Source organism: Sparus aurata, chromosome 12 (genome assembly GCF_900880675.1).
Source record: "Sparus aurata chromosome 12, fSpaAur1.1, whole genome shotgun sequence".
NCBI classification, from domain to species: domain Eukaryota; kingdom Metazoa; phylum Chordata; class Actinopteri; order Spariformes; family Sparidae; genus Sparus; species Sparus aurata.
Window position 1 is genome coordinate 26,751,841 of NC_044198.1, and position 23,958 is coordinate 26,775,798.

Consider the following 23,958-nt stretch of genomic DNA (forward strand, 5'->3'; position numbering starts at 1 on the left):
GCACACGAACCATGATTCCTGGAGTCGTCAACCTGTTGAAGAAAACAAATTGTTCCTGGCCTCAACTGCCTGTTCCCCGCTATCTGCCTTTGTTTATGGCGCCTTCACTGTCTCATACGCATAAGGGATTTGGGAGGTGATATCGCTGGCCTTGGAGGCCTCTTCCTGTGTGAAAGGGATAAGTGAATATGTTCTGTTCGCTTCTGACCATTTCAGTCAGCAGGATATGTGCAACTCTTAATAATGTGAGATAACAGGAAAAGATGGGAAAAGACAATCTATATGTGTCACAGTGTGGCAGACGTCATAATTTAATGAGCAATGAATGATGTGCGTGTAGTTTCATGAGTAGTGTGTTTGTTAAGGGGAGTCACGGGCAGTCATAGGCAGTATTTAGTAGGCCGGGGTCATAGGGGGACATACTAAGAGGTCGGTGGGGCATAATGAAAATGTATAAATCCTAACAATACGAATATCATCTTAACATTTAGACAATGGTGTAAGTTTTCATAGAGACCATAGGGACAAGTCACAACCACGGTTTGGGAAAGACAGAGCTGTCCTACCAATATTTTGATATATTTTTATATAAGAAACTTTTTTTTACATAATGCATTGAATATAATATTTTTCGCGAACTCATTTGTAGCATTAAGCATATGTAGAGAACTATTTTTCAGACGTGCCCTCTCATAGCAATCTTCAGTGTAACCTGCAAGGCAACAAGTTTAGATATGCTGCGATTTTATTGGCTGTAGGGTCATCACATACTCAGCACATGAAGGGATCAAAGCCCCTCTCGTCACCTCTCGTGAAGAAGATGCGCTGTGTGGCAGAGTTGCTGCAAGATAGCTGGACTGACGGTAAGATATCACGCTGGCTGTTGCAGAGTGTGCTGACGTAAATCCACCAGGAAATCATGAATGTAAATCCTCACATCAGTATTTCGTTTGGTCTCAACATTGTTGCCCGTGTGTCTGCTTTGTATATAGAAAATGCCATCGAAAATGAAAAGAGACATCCGAAGCGATTTCACCACCCAGAGAGTAAGTAGTAGCCTAGCTGCTAGGCTGTTGTTTGTTAGTTATCTACCCACACAATGCAAGCCTCCTAGTCCAACATTAACACTCATTCTACTATGGTAAAGTGTTATTAAGGTGTTAGTGTAGTGAACGTAGGCCAGTATTAAAGTTAACTTACTGTGGGTTCTGTAATGTTTGCTGGTCGATTTGAAGACAAGTGGATGTGGTCCCACACACATGCAAACATGCTAGCCTAGCGTAATATCACGAGTCTTCTACTGTGTAAAACATAACGGGTGTTAAGTATAAGTTTCGTGGGTAGTAATAAAGCTAACCGTGTCTCCTCTAGTCTTTCAACCAATATTAACAATAACAAGGGTTAAACTATTGAGTTACTGGCCAGTAACCATGAATCACTGCACACAGGAAAAACAGCAGCATGAAGCTACAAATGTAGAGCAGGCTGATGATGAATCAGGAACAGAGTTTCAGGTGAGGTCTTAAAATGGTTCTGTAGTGAGATATCAACAATGAAAGTGAAGGATGTTTGGGTTTTATTTTACCTTATGTTATCATTTTTTTTTATCATGAGTTTTGTTTTTTTCTCTCTTTTTTTAAATGACAAAGTTGGTTCCATAAAGCCTGAACCTTGGCTATTCCCTTAATATACAAAAGTTCTTTCTAATAAGTTAAATAAGTGTGATGCATATTAAGAGTACATTTTATTCATTGATGCATAATTTTGAAATATATTCAGGAAACTCAGAAATCCAGTAAAGATGTAGTGCAGGTTGAGGAAGCAACAGCTGGACCGTACATGTGTATGTGTCATTTGATCAGCCATGCTACAGCGGCGAGGCTCTTTGGATAGAGTTTTGTCGGTGAAACACAGCAGGATAGAAAAAAGTCCAAGACCACCAGTGAAGATACGTCTATTCTTCCTGTGTTCTGACTGAAATGCTGTTTTTTCATTACAAATTTAATCTTAACATTTAGAGTGGAAAGTTGAATGTTTGAAAAAATGTCGATGAATCACAGAATATCTTCCTAATTGATGTGATTAGGTTTAATGACACGGAGGAAGATGGACGACACGGGAGAGTTGCAGTTCATTGGAGGTTTGTGCTGCAGTGTTGTAATGTCTAATAACAATCACACAAATATATTCAGTAAAGGTTTCCTTGAATGATTATTACAACTCAATGTTTTTTTTAAAACAATTTTTGTTTTCTGAGCACAAACAAAATGTTCTTTGTAAAAAGATCCATCTCATTTCTCTGTGACGAAGCTGTTTTAGAGAGGAACATGAAAACTGAACTTTGTGTTATTTCAGGGGTAAAACTGCCTCAATTATTTTCTCATGTTAGTTTGACATGTTCTCCGTCAGCTCTGTATGAAACCCTGAATGAAGAAGAGGAGAAAAGACTTTGTTCACATTTGTTTATTCATGAGTTAAAGCTTCAGTTTGTTCACATGTCCCGTCATTAAAGTCTGTTTAATGACTCTATTAAATATTATACAAGAGTGAAAGTTACCAGCCTCTACTCTGTCAAGAACTCCAAAATCCTTCAACCATTATTAGCTGCTATGGTAATTTTGTTTGTAGTTATTAAGTTAAATATTAATCAGAGTCACAAACTGACAGTTAAGGACCTTTTTCTGAAACTAATTTGGTGAATTGGCTATCTTTTTCCCTCTTCAAGGGTGGTGCCCCGAGGTGGTATGATATAAATTGGATCTTATTAGTTATCATGATTTAAAATGATTCCTGATAATCGTTAATTAGTGGGCTGTGCTCGCCAGCCCACTATGGACACCTCTATAGCAGAGCTATGGTGTCCATAGTGTCCATAGTGGGCTGTGCAGAGCACAGCCCACTATTATTATTGCTCGCGCCTCTTTTTATTATTTATTCTGTCGCTAACTCGCCCCGCACCGTTGAGCGCACACAAACAAAAAATATATCAAAACGTGCGGCTTGATTGCATGGGGTGTGCTATTATTTTTCTCACCAGAATATACATTTTTCGCGACGTAAGTCGCGAAAAACTGCGACAAATTTCCCATAAGGAATGAATGGGACGAGGTCAAAAAAGTCGCAAATCTGCAACGTTTTTCAAACATCTCCTGCTCGGGCATACGTTCACGTAGAAACACCATTCCAGCTTTAAAATGTAGGCACAAGTCCTGAGTATTTAAGTTGTATTGGAACCTTTTTCCTATGTTGTGTAGTTTTTGAACTGTGATCCTTGAATGAAGGTGAGTGATTTTGGAAAAATTCAGGGTTTTCAATGATTGTGTATGGCGGAATGTTCGTGCAGCAGAGCAGAGAGGGCCAACTGACAGAGTGAGAGAGACTCAAAAATTTGCTCCGAAATTTTCTCTTTCCGTGACGATCCTGACCACAAATTAGGCTCAAAAACAGTGATATTTCCCAGAGTTGTAGCCACACGTGTCTTCTTTCTCCCAATGTGTCCACTTTATCGGTAGGATTTACGTTTTTTGAATTATCGACCGCTAACCGACAAGAGTAGCTGTCAAATGCTCCATTTACTCCAATGTAAATCGGGAGAAGGATTTCCAAAACTGCAACCCTTTTTAACTCGCTGCCATTTCCACATTTCTGAAGCTAGGACCACAAAACTTAATGAGTGTGTTCTTTAAGGCCTTTCTGGCTCGATCGTGAAAAAAAATTGTCGATATCATGTATGATTTTGACCAAATAGCACTAGTTTGACGTCCTAGATGTGAGGCAGAAATTGCTCTCAAATCAGCTCCCTCACAGTCCGTTGCTACGGCCCTTGCCAACAGTCACCTAGCAACCAAAAACAGCTGGGCCAAGAGAGAGAGTGACAGACAGACAGACACTAGACACACATCAGACAGACAGACAGACAGACAGACATACAGGAGACACACATCAGACAGACAGAAAGACAGACAGGAGACACACATCAGACAGACAGACGGACAGACAGACAGGAGACACACATCAGACAGACAGAAAGACAGACAGGAGACACACATCAGACAGACAGACGGACAGACAGACAGAGCGACATGTAGACACACACACACAGAGCTGCTTAAGCGTGCTCTCACATGCACACAGACGCACACACACAGTATATTTCCCAACATTTAAATTACATTAAACGATCATTTTTTCACTCATTCAATGTGCGGCTTGATCGGACTCTGTATGCTATAATTCAGTTTTCTAGAATATAAATCTTTTGCGTCGTAAGACACGAACAGCTGCGAGACACTTCCCATAAGGAATGAATGGGATGAGGTCAAAAAACTCGCAAATCTGCGACGTTTTTCAAACATCTCCTGCTCTGGCATACGTTCACATAGAAAGACCATTTCAGCTTTAAAATGTAGGCACAAGTCCTGAGTATTTAAGTTGTATTTGAACTTTTTTGCTATGATGTGTAGTTTTTGAACTGTGATCCTTGAATGACAGTGAGTGATTTTGGAAAAATTCAGGGTTTTCAATGATTGTGTATGGCGGAATGTTCGTGCAGCAGAGTGGAGAGGGCCAACTGACAGAGTGAGAGAGACTCAAAAATTTGCTCCGAAATGTTCTCTTTCCGTGACGATCCTGGCCACAAATTAGCCCCAAAAACAGTGATATTTTCCAGAGTTGTAGCCACACTTGTCTTCTTTCTCCCAGTGTGTCGACTTTATCGGTAGGATTTACTGTTTTTGAATTATTGACCGCTAACCAACAAGAGTAGCTCTCAAATGCTCCATTTGCTCCAATGTAAATCGGGAGGAGCAATCTCAAAGCTGCACCCTTTTTTAACTCGCTGCCATTTCCACATTTCTGAAGCTAGGACCACAAAACTTGATGTGTGTGTTCCTTAAGGCCTTTCCCGCTTGATGGTGAGGAAACTTTGCTGATGCCATATTTGCTTTTTCGTCACGGGGCAAAGCGCACAGCCCACTCTCGCGATTTCCCGGCGGGGAATTGTCTAGTTACCTCATTAAAATTCACCTCCAAAACAACAAAGCGCTCGTTTGAAAATGGGGACTGTCCTTCAAACAACGTGGACATATGGTCACCGTATGTAACACTCAGAAAACAACAAAGAAGACATGAACATTTAAACATGTTAGAGAGCGATCACAAACCTGAGTGAGACTTTATTTCTGAGTATCCTAACCACCAGGTTACACTTCCACACATTCAATGAACCAAACAGGAGCATGAAGAAGAAAATATGTATGAGCTGCTCCTTTGTTAATGGTAACACCAGACACTGTAGATACTGATGGATATATCTTCGTATTTGTTTCTACAAGCCGAATACGAAAAACTGAGAGAAAATTGCACTTAGGTTTTTAACACACAGTTCAAGACGCACTCTGTAGTTTTGATGAAGGAATGTAAAGAAGAAGAGAAAGATCTTCACCAGCTGATTTTTTTCTCTGCCTAAACAAACTGAAACAAAAAGGAGCATGAGGAAGAAAAGTCTTGATGAGCTGCTCCTTTATTGATAATAACACCAGATACTGTAGATACTGATGGACATGACTTTATTGTTCACTTCTATTTTCACATACCAACTCAGATACAATCAATAACAGTAATCTTAACATAAATGTCCTCTTAAATTGAATATTTAAATAGCATGTTACATCACAGTGTCTCTGCTTAAATGTACGATATTATCCAGACTTTTAAAATGAAATTTGATCTTAACATAAACAACGTGTGTAGATTTTTGGCTGATTTCTGTCTTTACAAACGACTGATAACGTTTTCAAATCAACTTAATCTTTAAATTTCAGCATGTGTGACCTGATAAACAGTCTGTTGCATTATTTCCTTTCATCCTCCTTGTTATTGAGTCTTATTGCTCCTTTCTCCTCAAAATATGGAAGAATTAGTGAACAGAACAAAATATGAAGAGAATCAAAATCTGAACCGTCCTTTGTTCAAAACAGCAAAACATGGACACACTTTCGAGTTTGTTCACGCGTGCCATCAGTAAAGTCTGTTAAACGTCTCTTGTTCAATGATTTCATTCACTTCATCCACACAATCAGTTTGTTGGAGCAGAATCTCAGCTATGTACAAGGAAATAATAAAGCATCTCCTTATTGATTATGATCATGTGAACTGAAGTCATCATGAGCAGCGAGAGCCTCCGTGGCTGAACAGACACAGGAAGGGGCGCCGCCTGAAGAAAGTCCAACATTTACAGAACAAGAAGACGTCAAAGTACCGCCCACGATGTTTGATTGACAGGTGATCTGTGTGCAGTGAAGAAATGCCACAACAATCAGCTCTCAGCAACAATGATGGAAACACAACAAGTCTGAAGAAATGAAACACAATTTAACCCACTGACGCTGAAATGACTTCTGTCTATTCGAGTTCACAAAACTCGGCAGAGCCTCCAGACAAGCAGAACCGAAGTCCAGCATAGAGAGGCTGAGTGAATGTGGTCTGGACTCTGTGGAGGAGAGTCATGGTGTCAGAGACGCTGTAGAAGGACAGAATACCTGCTCTGTGATCCAGGTACACTCCAACTCTGGAGGACCGAGGACCTGAGACGGGAGTTTGGACTTTGTTGTGATAAAACTTATAATCATCTGTGAAACAATATAAAATCCAGGATTTGTCATTGGATCCAAATCCACATTCATCTGTGCTCCCTGCTCTGCTGATATTCTTGTATGCGACTGCTACACCAACTACTCCTCCTCTCCACTCCACCTCCCAGTAACAACGTCCAGTCAGACTCTCTCTACTCAGGACCTGAAGCAACATAGTGAATCTGTCTGGGTGATCAGAATAAGACTGTTGTGGACTCATTCTTATTGCTTTTCTGTTCCCCTCAGATAATAACAGAAGTGTGTGTGCTGTGTTTGGATCCATTGTTATTGCATATGAATATCTTAAGAATCCAGCTCTGGTCTTGGGCTCTGGTTGTGACAGTAAAACATCCACTTCAGTCACTGTCAGTGAGATGTTTGTCCATGTCTCTCTCAGGACGTCCTGTAGTTTGTCTCTGACCTCTGACACAGCTGCTGTCACATCCTCAAAGTACTTGAGAGGACGGATCTTGATGCTGGATGAGTGTGTAGACTCACTGAGTGCTGACAGTGAGGGGTAGTTGTGTAGAAACTGGTTGTGATCCTCTGTGTGTGAGAGCTTCTTCAGCTCAGCGTCTTTCCTCTTCAGCTCAGTGATCTCCTGCTCCAGCTTCTCCTGAAGCTCTTTGACTCGACTCACTTCAGTTTCCTGCTGGGATCTGACCTGCTGCTTCACATCAGAGCGTCTTTTCTCCATGAGACTGATCAGCTGGGTGAAGATCTTCTCACTGTGCTCCACTGCTTTATCAGCAGAGCCATTGATGGCCTCCACCTCCTGTTGAAGCAGCTTCACATCTTTCTCTCTGTCCTGGATTCTCTGCTGGATGTTGTGTCGACTCCCCTCCAGCTCTCTCTGCCTCTCAGTCCTCTCTGCTGCAGCTGACACTGTGTCGTGGCCTTTATGTTCCTCCACAGAGCAGAGATAACAGATACACTGCTGATCAGTACGACAGAACATCTTCATCACCTCATCAGTGACGAGAGCAGATGTTCTCCTGGAGCTTCTCTGACGGCTCCACCAGCTTGTGTTTCTTTAATGGAGCCACATCATAATGAGGCTGGAGGTGTTTCTCACAGTAAGAGGCCAGACAGACCAGACAGGACTTAACTGCTCTCAGTTTCCTCCCAGTGCAGAAATCACAGGCCACATCTTCAGGTCCAGCATAGCAGAGATCAGCAGGAGCAGCTTGGAGTCCAGTCTTCTTCAGCTCCTCCACTAAAAGCTGCTAACATGGTGTTTTTCAGCAGCTGCAGGCCTCGGTGTGAAGCTCTTCCTGCACTGAGGGCAGCTGTAGATCCTCCTCTCATCCTCTGTGTCCCAGTGGTCTTTAATACAGTTCTTGCAGTAGCTGTGTCCACAGGGAATAGTCACTGGATCCTTCAGTAGATCCAAACAGATCGGACAAGAAATTATTTCTTGGTCCAGCTGAACTGCTTTCTGCTCCATTTCACCTCTCAGTGACAACGACTGTCTGAGCTTCACTTACCGATGACTAAAGTTAATTTGAGGAAACAAGATATCAGAGCGAAGAGGGAGCGGTTATCAACCTTTGACTCAGTCCAGGACGAGGAGCAGCTCTGTGAATCTGAACTTTGTTTCCTCTTTTACATCAAAGCCCCAGTTAAAACCTGCTCCACATTTGAAAACAAAGTTTTTTTTAAAATATTTCTTGGCTCCTCAGTCTTTGCTGATGTTTCTCTAACTCTTCCTGTGATTCTGTTCACTTTTCCTTTCCTGGTTAAAAACAGCTAACAGTCCGGCGTTATCAAACTAAACTCTCATAAAGATTCAAACTGCTGTATAAATAGTTGTCTCACACAGTTAATGATCTACTTTGAAGCACTCGTGACCAAACAGTTGAGTTTCAGTTGATAGTATGGAGCCTTTTGTGTCTCCAGATGAAGCTGCTTGTAGCTTGTTTTCCCTCTTAAACACAAATGTGGACTTAAATTGGCTGTTTTCATCACAATACATGTTCTTTTATTTTTTTTTAATATATATTATTCCAGATATTCTGTTTTTTGCAGATTCCTCCTGGTAACTGTGTATTACTCCACAGCTGAAAATAATCCCATCACATGCAGTGTTTCTTCCTGTTTGATTAATGTGCACTGAAAACTAACTCACCTCAGCCCTCCCAGTTCACATCATGGATTTCACTGAGATCTAAATTTCATCGTAATTGTGTATTTTTTATTTAACTCTGAGAAAAAAAATAGAAAGTTAAAAGTTAAAAGTTAAAAGTTTTGGCGCCGTGTAAGAAGGCGTCAGAACTAAAACATTTTTGCCCCACAAATTATTAAAGAAATATTAACTTAATTTAAGAGTTTATGAGTTCTCATTAAGTGTAAAGTGCCACAGGCCGTCTGCAGTGACTTCTATCATAATCATAGCAATTTAAATAAAGTGATTACAGAATAAATAAAAACAAGTACAGCAACAAGAAGTAACTTTTCTTTATTTTGGCAAATTAAAAATGACTGCTTGTTTAATTGTTGCATGGGACACTCTGGATCAGCTGCTTTGTCTTTGATTACAGTGCCCCCTTTAGGTCAGTTTATGTAATGCATGATACGTTTTGTTTTAAGCTTCCTCTCAGTCAAACATATATTACACACAGTATCAACAACAAACACACATTGGCTCATTTTACACACAAACCGCCCTGTTTGCCCCCGAGCTGAAACAAAGGGAAGAACAGGAAGAAAAGCCTCCAAATATTGCACAAAATGGCAAAAAGTTGTTTATAAAATTGGCCAAAGTGAAGAGAAGCTGTGATTGACCCTATAAAAGTGTATTTAAAACAAATAAATATTCACCTTTTTTTCATTTTTTGTTTAAAATGGAGCACTTGTGACTGATCACACATACAAAACCTTGTGGACACACTTCACAGGAGGATGGAAGAGCAAAGACGGTCTGCTCTTTGGTTTCACAGGTGGACGGATGCATGATGGGAAGCGACGGCAGCCTGTACAGCAAAGAGGTTGAGGAGAAACGCACAGAGAGACAGTAAGTCATTAAATCACAGCTGAGCTCCATCAGCTCGTTCGTCAACAGCGACCTGCTCGGCGGCAGGTCTTCACCTTTCTCAAGTCAACATTACAGTGAAATATCTGTTATCTGTGTGTGTGTGTGTGTCTATAGTGCACGAGGCCTCTTCGGGGTGATCTGTTGGCTGGCTTGTTCCTCTTCCTGGAGGGCAGAGCGGAAAGACTTGACTTTATCTGAAAGAAGAGAGAACAGCACAGGTGACGACGACTCGACAGAAACACTCCAGTTCAACATCTCTGAAGCCCTTTTCAGACACTAAAAACTCAACATGGCGTCTTCATCTGTCTGTTACAGAAGCAACTTTTATGTAAGTAACAGTTCACCAAAAAAGGAAAATTCAGTCAGTTTTCAAGGTATGAAGGTAAAATAAAAAGTCAGACAGATTTGATCACAGCTGATCTTTTTACCTCTCAGCTCAGTGAGAATGTCGATCTTCTGGTCCAGGATTTGTTCCAGCTGAGTCGCAAACGACTCGACATCGTAGTCGACCTCCTCCGTCATCTCCAGCAGCACCTTCTCATCCTCCAGCCAGCGGATGGACTCCTGTAGGTACAGACTGAACTTAAACACCTTCTGTGCTGCTCACACTGTTTAATGTGAGACTGATGAAGAGAACAGGAACAAACTGAGAACTAAATTGTGTAAAGAAATCAATCGTTCATTGGGGTTTATTTCTGTGAGAGTGCTACCCGCAAACAGTCTCCTGAGTTTTAAATTCCGGCACATCATGACCCTCTTTTGAACTTTTTAGCAGTGGTGGTGTTAGTTTTGTTTTTTAAATCAGTTATTGTGAGTATTTTGATTATTTGCACAAAATTACGACTGAAAAAAAGGTGGTAAAAATCAGAGATGTGTCAAGAGGCCACAGGCTTATATCATGGACATCCTTCCATTCAAGCAATTCAGTCAAATAAAATTAAGAAAAGATAAAGCAAGCTAATGTTCTTTAGAATAATGTAAAGAAAAAAAAGGCAGAACTAACCAAATCAGCCCTAAAAACTCACTATGGGATAAACTAGCAAACCTGAACCCAAGATTGAAGTTAAAACGAGGTGTGAGGTCTTCTGATGGTTCAGAGATCATTTTTAGTTTGTTGTTGCTCGTGTTCAACATGAAGCATATTTTTTATTTACTTATTTGTTTCAACTCAAATTATGATCTTTGCCTCTACTCTGCACACATACCAGTGGGCTGATTCATTTCTAATGCCAGCAGCATGTGGTTGTTATACTTTCTGTCCACTAGAGGGCAAACACACATTACCAATACTTTAAACTGATAAACTGGACGTTGCTTCTGATGGTGAAACATTAGAGGTCATCAAAGTTTCACACTGAAGCTGAACCTGGTGCTCTGAGTCAAAGTCCTGTAACTGATCCACTCATCCAGAACAACAACTTCCTGCCTCTGTGGACTTTTTCTCTCTTCATACTTCATCAACTGGCTCTCTTTGTTTGTTGAGTTGTTGTCCTGCTTCCCTGTGATTGGCTCAGCTGCATCAGAGCTATGGGACCAGTGATGTGATTTGCTGTCGGTGAATTTATGAAGCGCTGCTGTTTTTAAAATGCAGGCTGTGCTGTACCTGGAAGACGGCCTGGTGGTCCTCCAGAACCTGCTCCTCCATCTCCACCAGCTGAGAGACGGCTTCATGGAAAGTGAAGAGCTGCGGGGAAACTTCCTCCTCCTGCAGAGAACACAAACATAACAGCTGTCACAGTCTGTGGTTCGAAAACATGAAGACAGCTGTTCGTATATTAAAACCCCTTCTTTAAACAACAGTCAGGTATGTTCACTGAACCAGATTGTGCTTACTGCAATAAGGAATCCTGTTCATACTGGACTCCCGATCCTCGACTTGTAAGGAGACGACAACAGGCCGGTCGATCCGAGAGGCTCAAACTGATAAGAGTGCACTCTGGGAGTTTCCATTGAGGGTGTGTGTGTGATGACAGACTCACCTACAGTCCTCTGTCTCTTTTCAGCAGCAGACATGTTGAAGACGTCCACTTGATTTCCAGTATCTGGTTTGTAATACGTCTCGATGTCTATAGAGAATTTCTCTACAAAGGGGCAGGTGTACCTGAGACACAAAACAGAGACGGATGTTTACAAAAAAATGTGAAAACCTGGTTCATATGCTGCCTAAATGATGTAAACTAAACACTAAACAAATTCAGATGAATCAGAATCAGATAAATAACAGATGAGCTTAAAAAAGTGAGGATAGGACAAGAGAATTTCATGGCCGATACTGATGAGATACCAATAATTCACTGAACATGGTCTCTGTTGGATCCGCAATGTAGACTCTTAGCTACCTTTTGTCCTGCCATGCAAGTTTAAGCATTCCTCATCACTGGCTCCTGATTGTTATCGAAGTTTACAGCAGGTGATGTCCTGCAAATCTAATCTATTAGAAATAAGAATCGCTGCCACGGTCATGAAAACATCTTGCCGGTCTGATGAAGCAGTCAGGCTGGTCGAGCTGGAGGAGCTAAGTAACCTTTGAGAAGATACAATCTCAGCAAATGTGGCTCAAAGTTGGCAGCAGTGTGTGCAGTAAATGAAAAAGTGATTATTCAGCTGAAATTGTTCCAAATAAAGAAACGGCTCCATCAGCAGAATCAGCTGAATGTAATTTAATTTGTGTAATTTATGAATCTAGAAGCCGTATAATAAAAACCATTAACGTTTTATCACTGAGAGTTTCTGTGTTTCTACTTTAGATAAGGCCAGCTGCCTGACATCAGCTGATGTAATGTGTGTGTATCACAGAGCAAATGTTTTCACATGATTCGTTTCTCTTAAAGTCTGAGGGATTATGTCTTCATACATCATTTTAAACATGTGATGAATCATTCTCCTGATGTGTGGCGGTCTCACCGGGTTCGCGTGTAGGGGTAGGCGTTCCAGGACTCCTCCTCCACTCGAAGGGCAGCTTGAGGCAGGATGGCACAGAACCAGGACGGGATGTGTTTGCCGATGTGATAGACCTTGTGCGTGTACTGACCCGAGCCTCCCGGGCCGTCCTCGTAGGGCTTGTTCTCCAGGATCTCCACGCCGCTGCCCTCGCCACAGCTCTCCTCTCTGCTCTTTTTCTGCAGGATGACAGCACAGAGGGAGGCGATACACTGTTTGTTTCACAGGTTTGATCCCATAATGGTGCTTTAATTGGTGCATAATCATCACAGGAGCAGGAAGAAGAAAAACCTCTATGCGCTGCTCCTTTCTTAATAATAACACCAGATACTGTAGATACTGATGGACATCACTTTATTGTTCACTTCTGTTTTCACAAATCAACTCAGATACAATCAATAACAGTCATCTTAACATAAATGTTAATCAATATGCTGATAATTTCTCCTTATTTCCCTTTTAAATCCTCTTAAATTGAATATTTGAGCAGCATGTTACATCACAGTGTCTCTGCTTTAATGTACGACATCATACAGACTTTTAAAATTGCATTTGATCTGAATATAAACAACCTCTGTAGATTCTCAGCTGATTTCTGTATTTACACACGACTGATTACTTTTTCAAATCAACTGAATCTTTAAATTTCATCACGTGTGACCTGATAAACAGTCTGTTGCTGTGTTTTCTTTCATCCACCTCGTTAATTAGTCTTATTGCTCTTTTCTCTGACACATACAAAGGTTTTGTACGAATAAGTGAACAGAACAAAATACGAAGAGAATCAAAATCTGAACCATCCTTTGTTCAAAACAGCAAAACACGGATACACATTCCAGTTTGTTCACACGTCCCATCAGTAAAGTTTGTTAAACGTCTCTTGTTCAATGATTTCATTCACTTCATCCACACAATCAGTTTGTTGGAGCAGAATCTCAGCTATGTACAAGCAAATAATGAAGCATCTCCTTATTGATTATGATCATGTGAACTGAAGTCATCATGAGCAGCGAGAGCCTCCGTGGCTGAACAGACACAGGAAGGAGCGCCGCCTGAAGAAAGTCCAACATTTACAGAACAACAAGAAGACGTCAAAGTACTGCCCACAATGTTTGATTGACAGGTGATCTGTGTGCAGTGAAGAAATGCCACAACAATCAGCTCTCAGCAACAATGATGAAAACACAACAAGTCTGAAGAAATGAAACACACAATTTAACCCACTGACCCTGAAATGACTTCTGTCTATTTGAGTTCACAAAACTCAGCAGACCTCCAGACAACCAACCGTTAATCTGAAGTCCAGCATAGAGAGGCTGAGTGAATGTGGTCTGGACTCTGTGGAGGAGAGTCATGGTGTCAGAGACGCTGTAGAAGGACAGAATACCTGCACCGTGATCCAGGTACACTCCAACTCTGGAGGACCGAGGACCTGAGACGGTAGTTTGGACTTTGTTGTGATGAAAGTTATAAATACCTGTGGAACAAAATAACATCCAAGATTTGTCATTGGATCCAAATCCACATTCACCTGAGCTCCCTGCTCTGCTGATATTCTTGTATGCGACTGCTACACCACCTCCTCCTCTCTCTCTCCTCTCCACCTCCCAGTAACAACGTCCAGTCAGACTCTCTCTACTCAGGACCTGAAGCAACATAGTGAATCTGTCTGGGTGATCAGAATAAGACTGATGTTGTCTCAGTCTTATAGCTTTTCTGTTCCCCTCAGATAATAACAGACGTGTGTTTACTGTATTTGGATCCAGTGTGATTTCACGTGAGTATCTTAAGAAGTCAGCTCTGGTCATGTTTTCTGGTATTGACAGTAAAACATCCACATCAGTCACAGTCTGTAAGATGTTTTTCATGGTCTCTCTCAGGACACCCTGTAGTTTGTCTCTGACCTCTGACACAGCGGCTGTCACATCCTCAAAGTACTTGAGAGGACGGATATTGATGCTGGGTGAGTGTGTAGACTCACTGAGTGCTGACAGTGAGGGGTAGTTGTGTAGAAACTGGTTGTGATCCTCTGTGTGTGAGAGCTTCTTCAGCTCAGCGTCTTTCCTCTTCAGCTCAGTGATCTCCTGCTCCAGCTTCTCCTGAAGCTCTTTGACTCGACTCACTTCAGTTTCCTGCTGGGATCTGACCTGCTGCTTCACATCAGAGCGTCTTTTCTCCATGAGATGGATCAGCTGGGTGAAGATCTTCTCACTGTGCTCCACTGCTTTATCAGCAGAGCCATTGATGGCCTCCACCTCCTGTTGAAGCACCTTCACTTCTTCCTCTCTGTCCTGGATTCTCTGCTGGATGTTGTGTCGACTCCCCTCCAGCTCTCTCTGCCTCTCAGTCCTCTCTGCTGCAGCTGACACTGTGTCGTGGCCTTTATGTTCGTCCACAGAGCAGAGATAACAGATACACTGCTGATCAGTACGACAGAACATCTTCATCACCTCATCATGACGAGAGCAGATGTTCTCCTGGAGCTTCTCTGACGGCTCCACCAGCTTGTGTTTCTTTAATGGAGCCACATCATAATGAGGCTGCAGGTGTTTCTCACAGTAAGAGGCCACACACTGCAGACAGAACTTAACTGCTCTCAGTTTCCTCCCAGTGCAGAAATCACAGGCCACATCTTCAGGTCCAGCATAGCAGAGATCAGCAGGAGCAGCTTGGAGTCCAGTCTTCTTCAGCTCCTCCACTAAAACTGCTAACATGGTGTTTTTCAGCAGCTCAGGCCTCTGTATGAAGCTCTTCCTGCACTGAGGGCAGCTGTAGATCCTCTTCTCATCCTCTGTGTCCCAGTGGTCTTTAATACAGTTCTTGCAGTAGCTGTGTCCACAGGGAGTAGTCACCGGATCCTTCAATAGATCCAAACAGATTGAACAAGAGAAAGTCTCTCGGTCCAGCTGAACTGCTTTCTGCGCCATTTCACCTCTCAGTGACAACGACTGACTGAGCTTCACTTACCGATGACTAAAGTTAATGTGACGAAACAAGATATCAGAGAGAAGAGGGAGCGGTTATCAACCTTTGACTCATTCCAGGACGAGGAACAGCTCTGTGAATCTGAACTTTTTTTTCCTTGTTTACATCAAAGCCTCAGTTAAAACCTGCTCCACATTTGGAAACATCAAAGTTTTTAGTTGCAAAATATTTATTTACTCCTCAGGCTTTGCTGATGTTTCTCTAACTCTTCCTGTGATTCTGTTCACTTTTCATTTAATTCATTTTAAAAACAGCTGACTGACAGTCAGGAGTTATCAAACTAAACTCTCATAAAGATTCAAACTGCTGTATAAACGTTGTCTCACACAGTTAATGATCTACTTTGAAGCACTCGTGACCAAACAGTTGAGTTTCAGTTGATAGTATGGAGCCTTTTGTGTCTCCAGAGGAAGCTGCTTGTAGCTTGTTTTCCCTCTTAAACACAAATGTGGACTTAAATTGGCTGTTTTCATCACAATACATGTTTTTTTTTTAAACTTTTTTCATATATGTTATTCCAGATATTGTGTTTTTTGCAGATTCCTCCTGGTAACTGTGTATTACTCCACAGCTGAAAATAGTCCCCAACACATGCAGTGTTTCTTCCTGTTTAATTAATGTGTGCTGAAAACTAACTCACCTCAGCCCTCCAAGGTCACATCATGGATTTTACTGAGAGCAAAATTTCAAATTGTGTATCTTTAATTTAACTCAGAGAAAAAAAATAGAAAGTTAAAAGTTAAAAGTTAAAAGTTCTGGCGCCGTGTAAGAAGGCGTCAGAACTAAAACATTTTTGCCCCACAAATTATTAAAGAAATATTAACTTAATTTAAGAGTTTATGAGCTCTCATTAAGTGTAAAGTGCCACAGGCCGTCTGCAGTGACTTCTATCATAATCATAGCAATTTAAATAAAGTGATTACAGAATAAATAAAAACAAGTACAGCAACAAGAAGTAACTTTTCTTTATTTTGGCAAATTAAAAATGACTGCTTGTTTAATTGTTGCATGGGACACTCTGGATCAGCTGCTTTGTCTTTGATTACAGCGCCCCCTTTAGGTCAGTTTATGTAATGCATGATACGTTTTGTTTTAAGCTTCCTCTCAGTCAAACATATATTACATACAGTATCAACACAAACACACATTGGCTCATTTTACACACAAACCGCCCTGTTTGCCCCCGAGCTGAAACAAAGGGAAGAACAGGAAGAAAAGCCTCCAAATATTGCACAAAATGGCAAAAAGTTGTTTATAAAATTGGCCAAAGTGAAGAGAAGCTGTGATTGACCCTATAAAAGTGTATTTAAAACAAATAAATATTCACCTTTTTTTCATTTTTTGTTTAAAATGGAGCACTTGTGACTGATCACACATACAAAACCTTGTGGACACACTTCACAGGAGGATGGAAGAGCAAAGACGGTCTGCTCTTTGGTTTCACAGGTGGACGGATGCATGATGGGAAGCGACGGCAGCCTGTACAGCAAAGAGGTTGAGGAGAAACGCACAGAGAGACAGTAAGTCATTAAATCACAGCTGAGCTCCATCAGCTCATTCGTCAACAGCGACCTGCTCGGCGGCAGGTCTTCACCTTTCTCAAGTCAACATTACAGTGAAATATCTGTTATCTGTGTGTGTGTGTGTCTATAGTGCACGAGGCCTCTTCGGGGTGATCTGTTGGCTGGCTTGTTCCTCTTCCTGGAGGGCAGAGCGGAAAGACTTGACTTTATCTGAAAGAAGAGAGAACAGCACAGGTGACGACGACTCGACAGAAACACTCCAGTTCAACATCTCTGAAGCCCTTTTCAGACACTAAAAACTCAACATGGCGGCTTCATCTGTCTGTTAAAGAAGCAGCTTTTATGTTAAAGGAACAGTTCACCAAAAAAGGAAAATTCAGTCAGTTTTCAAAGTATGAAGGTAAAATAAAAAGTCAGACAGATTTGATCACAGCTGATCTTTTTACCTCTCAGCTCCGTGAGAATGTCGATCTTCTGGTCCAGGATTTGTTCCAGCTGAGTCGCAAACGACTCGACGTCGTAGTCGACCTCCTCCGTCATCTCCAGCAGCACCTTCTCATCCTCCAGCCAGCGGATGGACTCCTGTAGGTACAGACTGAACTTAAACACCTTCTGTGCTGCTCACACTGTTTAATGTGAGACTGATGAAGAGAACAGGAACAAACTGAGAACTAAACTGTGAAAAGAAATGAACTGTCATTGGGATTTGTTTCTGTGAGAGTGCTACCACCAAAAAGTTTCCTGAGTTTTAAATTCCGGCACATCATGACCCTCTTTTGAACTTTTTAGCAGTGGTGGTGTTAGTTTTGTTTTTTAAATCAGTTATTGTGATTATTTTGATTATTTGCACACAATTAAGACTGCAACAAAGGTGGTAAAAATCAGAGATGTGTCAAGAGGCCACAGGCTTTTATCATGGACATCGTTCCATTTAAGCAGTTCAGTCAAATAAAATTAAGAAAAGATAAAGCAAGCTAATGTAATTTAGAATAATGTAAAGAAAAAAAAGGCAGAACTAACCAAATCAGCCCTAAAAACTCCCTATGGGATAAACTAGCAAACCTGAACCCAAGATTGAAGTTAAAATGAGGCGTGAGGTCTCCTGATGGTTCAGAGATCATTTTTAGTTTGTTGTTGCTCGTGTTCAACATAAAACCAAAACTAAACTAATTTTTTTCAACTTAAATTACAATCTTTTCTTGAACCAAGTTGTTGCAATCTTTCTCCAAAATCCCATTTGAATTCAATCCATTTTTAATATTTGAATTTAGACTGTTATGAATGTTTGTCATGTGCCTCTGCTCTGCACACATACCAGTGGGCTGATTCATTTCTAATGCCAGCAGCATGTGGTTGTTATACTTTCTGTCCACTAGAGGGCAAACACACATTACCAATACTTTAAACTGATAAACTGGACGTTGCTTCTGATGGTGAAACATTAGAGGTCATCAAAGTTTCACACTGAAGCTGAACCTGGTGCTCAGAGTCAAAGTCCTGTAACTGATCCACTCATCCAGAACAACAACTTCCTGCCTCTGTGGACTTTTTCTCTCTTCATACTTCATCAACTGACTCTCTTTGTTTGAGTCGTTGTCCTGCTTCCCTGTGATTGGCTCAGCTGCATCAGAGCTATGAGACCAGTGATGTGATTTGCTGTCGGTGAATTTATGAAGCGCTGCTGTTTTTAAAATGCAGGCTGTGCTGTACCTGGAAGACGGCCCGGTGGTCCTCCAGAACCTGCTCCTCCATCTCCACCAGCTGAGAGACGGCTTCATGGAAAGTGAAGAGCTGCGGGGAAACTTCCTCCTCCTGCAGAGAACACAAACATAACAGCTGTCACCGTCTGTGGTTCGAAAACATGAAGACAGCTGTTCGTACAATAAAACCCTGTCTTTAAACAACAGTCAGGTATGTTCACTGAACCAGATTGTGCTTACTGCAATCAGGAATCCTGTTCATACTGGACTCCTGATCCTCGACTTGTGAGGAGACGACAACAGGCCGGTCGATCCGAAAAGCTCAAACTCATAAGAGTGCACTCTGGGAGTTTCCAGTGAGTGTGTGTGTGTGATGACAGACTCACCTACAGTCCTCTGTCTCTTTTCAGCAGCAGACATGTTGAAGACGTCCACTTGATTTCCAGTATCTGGTTTGTAATACGTCTCGATGTCTATAGAGAATTTCTCTACAAAGGGGCAGGTGTACCTGAGAGACAAAACAGTGACGGATGTTTACAAAAAAATGTGAAAACCTGGTTCATATGCTGCCTAAATGATGTATACTAAACACTAAACAAATTCAGATAAATCAGAATCAGATAAATAACAGATGAGCTTAAAAAAGTGAGGATAGGACAAGAGAATTTCATGGCCGATACTGATGAGATACCAATAATTCACTGAACATGGTCTCTGTTGGATCCGCAATGTAGACTCTTAGCTACCTTTTGTCCTGCCATGCAAGTTTAAGCATTCCTCATCACTGGCTCCTGATTGTTATCGAAGGTTACAGCAGGTGATGTCCTGCAAATCTAATCTATTAGAAATAAGAATCGCTGCCACGGTCATGAAAACATCTTGCTGGTCTGATGAAGCAGTCAGGCTGGTCGAGCTGGAGGAGATAAGTAACCTTTGAGAAGATACAATCTCAGCAAATGTGGCTCAAAGTTGGCAGCAGTGTGTGCAGTAAATGAAAAAGTGATTATTCAGCTGAAATTGTTCCAAATAAAGAAACGGCTCCATCAGCAGAATCAGCTGAATGTTATTTCATTCGTTTAATTTATGAATCTAGAAGCTGTATAATAAAAACCATTAACGTTTTATCGCTGAGAGTTTCTGTGTTTCTACTTTAGGTAAGGCCAGCCGCCTGACATCAGCTGATGTAATGTGTGGTATCACAGAGCAAATGTTTTCACATGATTCGTTTCTCTTAAAGTCTGAGGGATTATGTCTTTATTCATCATTTTAAACATGTGATGAATCACTCTCCTGATGTGTGGCGGTCTCACCGGGTTCGCGTGTAGGGGTAGGCGTTCCAGGACTCCTCCTCCACTCGAAGGGCAGCTTGAGGCAGGATGGCACAGAACCAGGACGGGATGTGTTTGCCGATGTGATAGACCTTGTGCGTGTACTGACCCGAGCCTCCCGGGCCGTCCTCGTAGGGCTTGTTCTCCAGGATCTCCACGCCGCTGCCCTCGCCACAGCTCTCCTCTCTGCTCTTTTTCTGCAGGATGGCAGCACAGAGGGAGGTGAACACTGTTTGTTTCACAGGTGAAGTTTGATCCCATAATGGTGCTTTAATTGTTGTATAATCATCACAGGAGCAGGAAGAAGAAAAACCAGTATGAGCTGCTCCTTTCTTAATAATAACACCAGATACTGTAGATACTGATGGACATCATTTTATTGTTCACTTCTGTTTTCACAAATCAACTCAGATACAATCAATAACAGTCATCTTAACATAAATGTTAATCAATATGCTGATAATTTCTCCTTATTTCCCTTTTAAATCCTCTTAAATTGAATATTTGAGCAGCATGTTACATCACAGTGTCTCTGCTTTAATGTACGACATCATACAGACTTTTAAAATTGCATTTGATCTGAATATAAACAACCTCTGTAGATTTTCAGCTGATTTCTGTATTTACACACGACTGAAAACATGTTCAAATCAACTGAATCTTTAAATTTCATCACGTGTGACCTGATAAACAGTCTGTTGCTGTGTTTTCTTTCATCCACCTCGTTAATTAGTCTTATTGCTCTTTTCTCTGACACATACAAAGGTTTTGTACGAATAAGTGAACAGAACAAAATACGAAGAGAATCAAAATCTGAACCATCCTTTGTTCAAAACAGCAAAACACGGATACACATTCCAGTTTGTTCACACGTCCCGTCAGTAAAGTTTGTTAAACGACTCTTGTTCAGTGATTTCATGAACACATTCACTTCATCCACACAATCAGTTTGTTGGAGCAGAATCTCAGTTATGTACAAGCAAATAATGAAGCATCTCCTTATTGATTATGATCATGTGAACTGAAGTCATCATGAGCAGCGAGAGCCTCCGTGGCTGAACAGACACAGGAAGGAGCGCCGCCTGAAGAAAGTCCAACATTTACAGAACAACAAGAAGGCTTCAAAGTACCGCCCACAATGTTTGATTGACAGGTGATCTGTGTGCAGTGAAGAAATGCCACAACAATCAGCTCTCAGCAACAATGATGGAAACCCAACAAGTCTGAAGAAATGAAACACACAATTTAACCCACTGACCCTGAAATAACTTCTGTCTATTTGAGTTCACAAAACTCAGCAGAACCTCGAGACAACCAGAAACCGTTAATCTGAAGTCCAGCATAGAGAGGCTGAGTGAATGTGGTCTGGACTCTGTGGAGGAGAGTCATGGTGTCAGAGACGCTGTAGAAGGACAGAATACCTGCACTGTGATCCAGGTACACTCCAACTCTGGAGGACCGAGGACCTGAGACTGGAGTTTGGACCTTGTTGTGATCAAAGTTATAACTTTCTCTGGAACAATATAACATCCAAGATTTGTCATTGGATCCAAATCTACATTCCTCTGAGCTCCCTGCTCTGCTGATATTCTTGTATGCGACTGCTACACCAACTGTTACACCAACTCCTTCTCCTCCCCACTCCACCTCCCAGTAACAACGTCCAGTCAGACTCTCTCTACTCAGGACCTGCTCCCAGTCAGTGAATCTGTCTGGATGATCAGTATAAGACTGTTGTTGTTTCATGAATGTTGCTTTTCTGTTCCCCTCAGATAATAACAGCCACGTGTTTGCTGTGTTTGGATCCAGTGTAATTTCACATGAATATCTTAAGAAGCCAGCTCTGGTCTTTGGTTCTGGTTGTGGCAGTAAAACATCCACATCAGTCACTGTCAGTGAGATGTTTGTCCATGTCTCTCTCAGGACGTCCTGTAGTTTGTGTCTGACCTCTGACACAGCTGCTGTCACATCCTCAAAGTACTTGAGAGGACGGATCTTGATGCTGGATGAGTGTGTAGACTCACTGAGTGCTGACAGTGAGGGGTAGTTGTGTAGAAACTGGTTGTGATCCTCTGTGTGTGAGAGCTTCTTCAGCTCAGCGTCTTTCCTCTTCAGCTCAGTGATCTCCTGCTCCAGCTTCTCCTGAAGCTCTTTGACTCGACTCACTTCAGTTTCCTGCTGGGATCTGACCTGCTGCTTCACATCAGAGCGTCTTTCCTCCATGAGACGGATCAGCTGGGTGAAGATCTTCTCACTGTGCTCCACTGCTTTATCAGCAGAGCCATTGATGGCCTCCACCTCTTGTTGAAGCAGCTTCACATCTTCCTCTCTGTCCTGGATTCTCTGCTGGATGTTGTGTCGAATCCCCTCCAGCTCTCTCTGCCTCTCAGTCCTCTCTGCTGCAGCTGACACTGTGTCGTGGCCTTTATGTTCGTCCACAGAGCAGAGATAACAGATACACTGCTGATCAGTACGGCAGAACATCTTCATCACCTCATCATGACGAGAGCAGATGTTCTCCTGGAGCTTCTCTGACGGCTCCACCAGCTTGTGTTTCTTTAATGGAGCCACATCATAATGAGGCTGCAGGTGTTTCTCACAGTAAGAGGCCACACACTGCAGACAGGACTTAACTGCTCTCAGTTTCCTCCCAGTGCAGAAATCACAGGCCACATCTTCAGGTCCAGCATAGCAGTGATTAGCAGGAGCAGCTTGGAGTCCAGTCTTCTTCAGCTCCTCCACTAAAACTGCTAACATGGTGTTTTTCAGCAGCTCAGGCCTCGGTATGAAGCTCTTCCTGCACTGAGGGCAGCTGTAGATCCTCTTGTCATCCTCTGTGTCCCAGTGGTCTTTAATGCAGTTCTTGCAGTAGCTGTGTCCACAGGGAGTAGTCACTGGATCCTTCAGTAGATCCAAACAGATCGGGCAAGAAATTATTTCTTGGTCCAGCTGAACTGATTTATGCTCCATTTCACCTCTCAGTGACAACGACTGTCTGACCTTCACTTACCAATGACTAAAGTTAATTTGACGAAACAAGATACGTTACCAGAGAGAAGAGGGAGCGGTTATCAACCTTTGACTCAGTCCAGGACGAGGAGCAGCTCTGTTAATCTGAACTTTGTTTCCTCTTTTACATCAAAGCCTCAGTTAAAACCTGCTCCACATTTGAAAAGTTTTTAGTTGTAAAATATTTCTTGGCTCCTCAGTCTTTGCTGATGTTTCTCTATCTCTTCCTGTGATTCTGTTCACTTTTCATTTCCTGGTTAACTCCGGGAGTTATCAAACTAAACTGTCATAAAGATTCAAACTGCTGTATAATAGTTGTCTCACACAGTTAATGATCTACTTTGAAGCACTCAGTTGAGTTTCAGTTGATCGTAAGGAGCCTTTTGTGTCTCCAGAGGAAGCTGCTTGTAGCTTGTCTTTCCTCTTAAACACAAATTTGGACTTAAATTGGCTGTTTTGATGACAATACATGTTTTTTGTTTTATTTTGTATATATTGTTCCAGATATTCAGCTGTTTTCCAGATTCCTCCTGGTAACTGTATATTACTCCACAGCTGAAAATAGTCCCAACACATGCAGTGTTTCTTCCTGTTTGATTAATGTGTACTGAAAACTAACTCACCTCAGGTCTCCCAGTTCACATCATGGATTTCACTGAGATCTAAATTTCATCATAATTGTGTATTTTTAATTTAACTCTGAGAAAAAAAGTTCGAACCATGTAAGAAGGCGTCAGAACTAAAACATTTTTGCCCCACAAATTATTAAAGAAATATTAACTTAATTTAAAACCTGAGTTTATGAGT

The 23,958-nt window shown here is 41.7% G+C and overlaps 3 protein-coding genes, 1 long non-coding RNA gene and 1 pseudogene across 4 annotated transcripts; 1 reads left to right on the forward strand and 4 right to left on the reverse strand.

Moving 5' to 3' along the window:
- Window positions 1-803: 803 nt before the first annotated feature.
- LOC115592307 (uncharacterized) lies at window positions 804-2,120 on the forward strand. Its single transcript, XR_003986111.1, has 4 exons — window positions 804-863; window positions 993-1,046; window positions 1,449-1,514; window positions 2,087-2,120. It is a non-coding gene; the product is annotated as an uncharacterized LOC115592307 (long non-coding RNA).
- A 4,140-nt stretch (window positions 2,121-6,260) lies between these two features.
- On the reverse strand, window positions 6,261-8,275 carry LOC115592218 (tripartite motif-containing protein 16-like; annotated as a pseudogene).
- Window positions 8,276-9,074: 799 nt separating this feature from the next.
- LOC115592222 (kinesin-like protein KIF2A) lies at window positions 9,075-11,389 on the reverse strand. Its single transcript, XM_030434778.1, has 3 exons — window positions 11,270-11,389; window positions 10,095-10,230; window positions 9,075-9,860 (listed from the first exon to the last, which is right to left on the reverse strand). Exons 1-3 carry the CDS (start codon window positions 11,309-11,311, stop codon window positions 9,775-9,777), a joined length of 264 nt encoding a protein of 87 aa, XP_030290638.1. The 5' UTR covers window positions 11,312-11,389; the 3' UTR covers window positions 9,075-9,774.
- A 2,308-nt stretch (window positions 11,390-13,697) lies between these two features.
- On the reverse strand, window positions 13,698-15,563 carry LOC115592988 (tripartite motif-containing protein 16-like). Its single transcript, XM_030436306.1, has 2 exons — window positions 13,895-15,563; window positions 13,698-13,705 (listed from the first exon to the last, which is right to left on the reverse strand). Exons 1-2 carry the CDS (start codon window positions 15,531-15,533, stop codon window positions 13,698-13,700), a joined length of 1,647 nt encoding a protein of 548 aa, XP_030292166.1. The 5' UTR covers window positions 15,534-15,563.
- Window positions 15,564-21,281: 5,718 nt separating this feature from the next.
- On the reverse strand, window positions 21,282-23,132 carry LOC115592213 (tripartite motif-containing protein 16-like). The gene has a single exon (XM_030434771.1). It carries the CDS (start codon window positions 23,110-23,112, stop codon window positions 21,418-21,420), a length of 1,695 nt encoding a protein of 564 aa, XP_030290631.1. The 5' UTR covers window positions 23,113-23,132; the 3' UTR covers window positions 21,282-21,417.
- Between the last annotated feature and the right edge of the window lie 826 nt (window positions 23,133-23,958).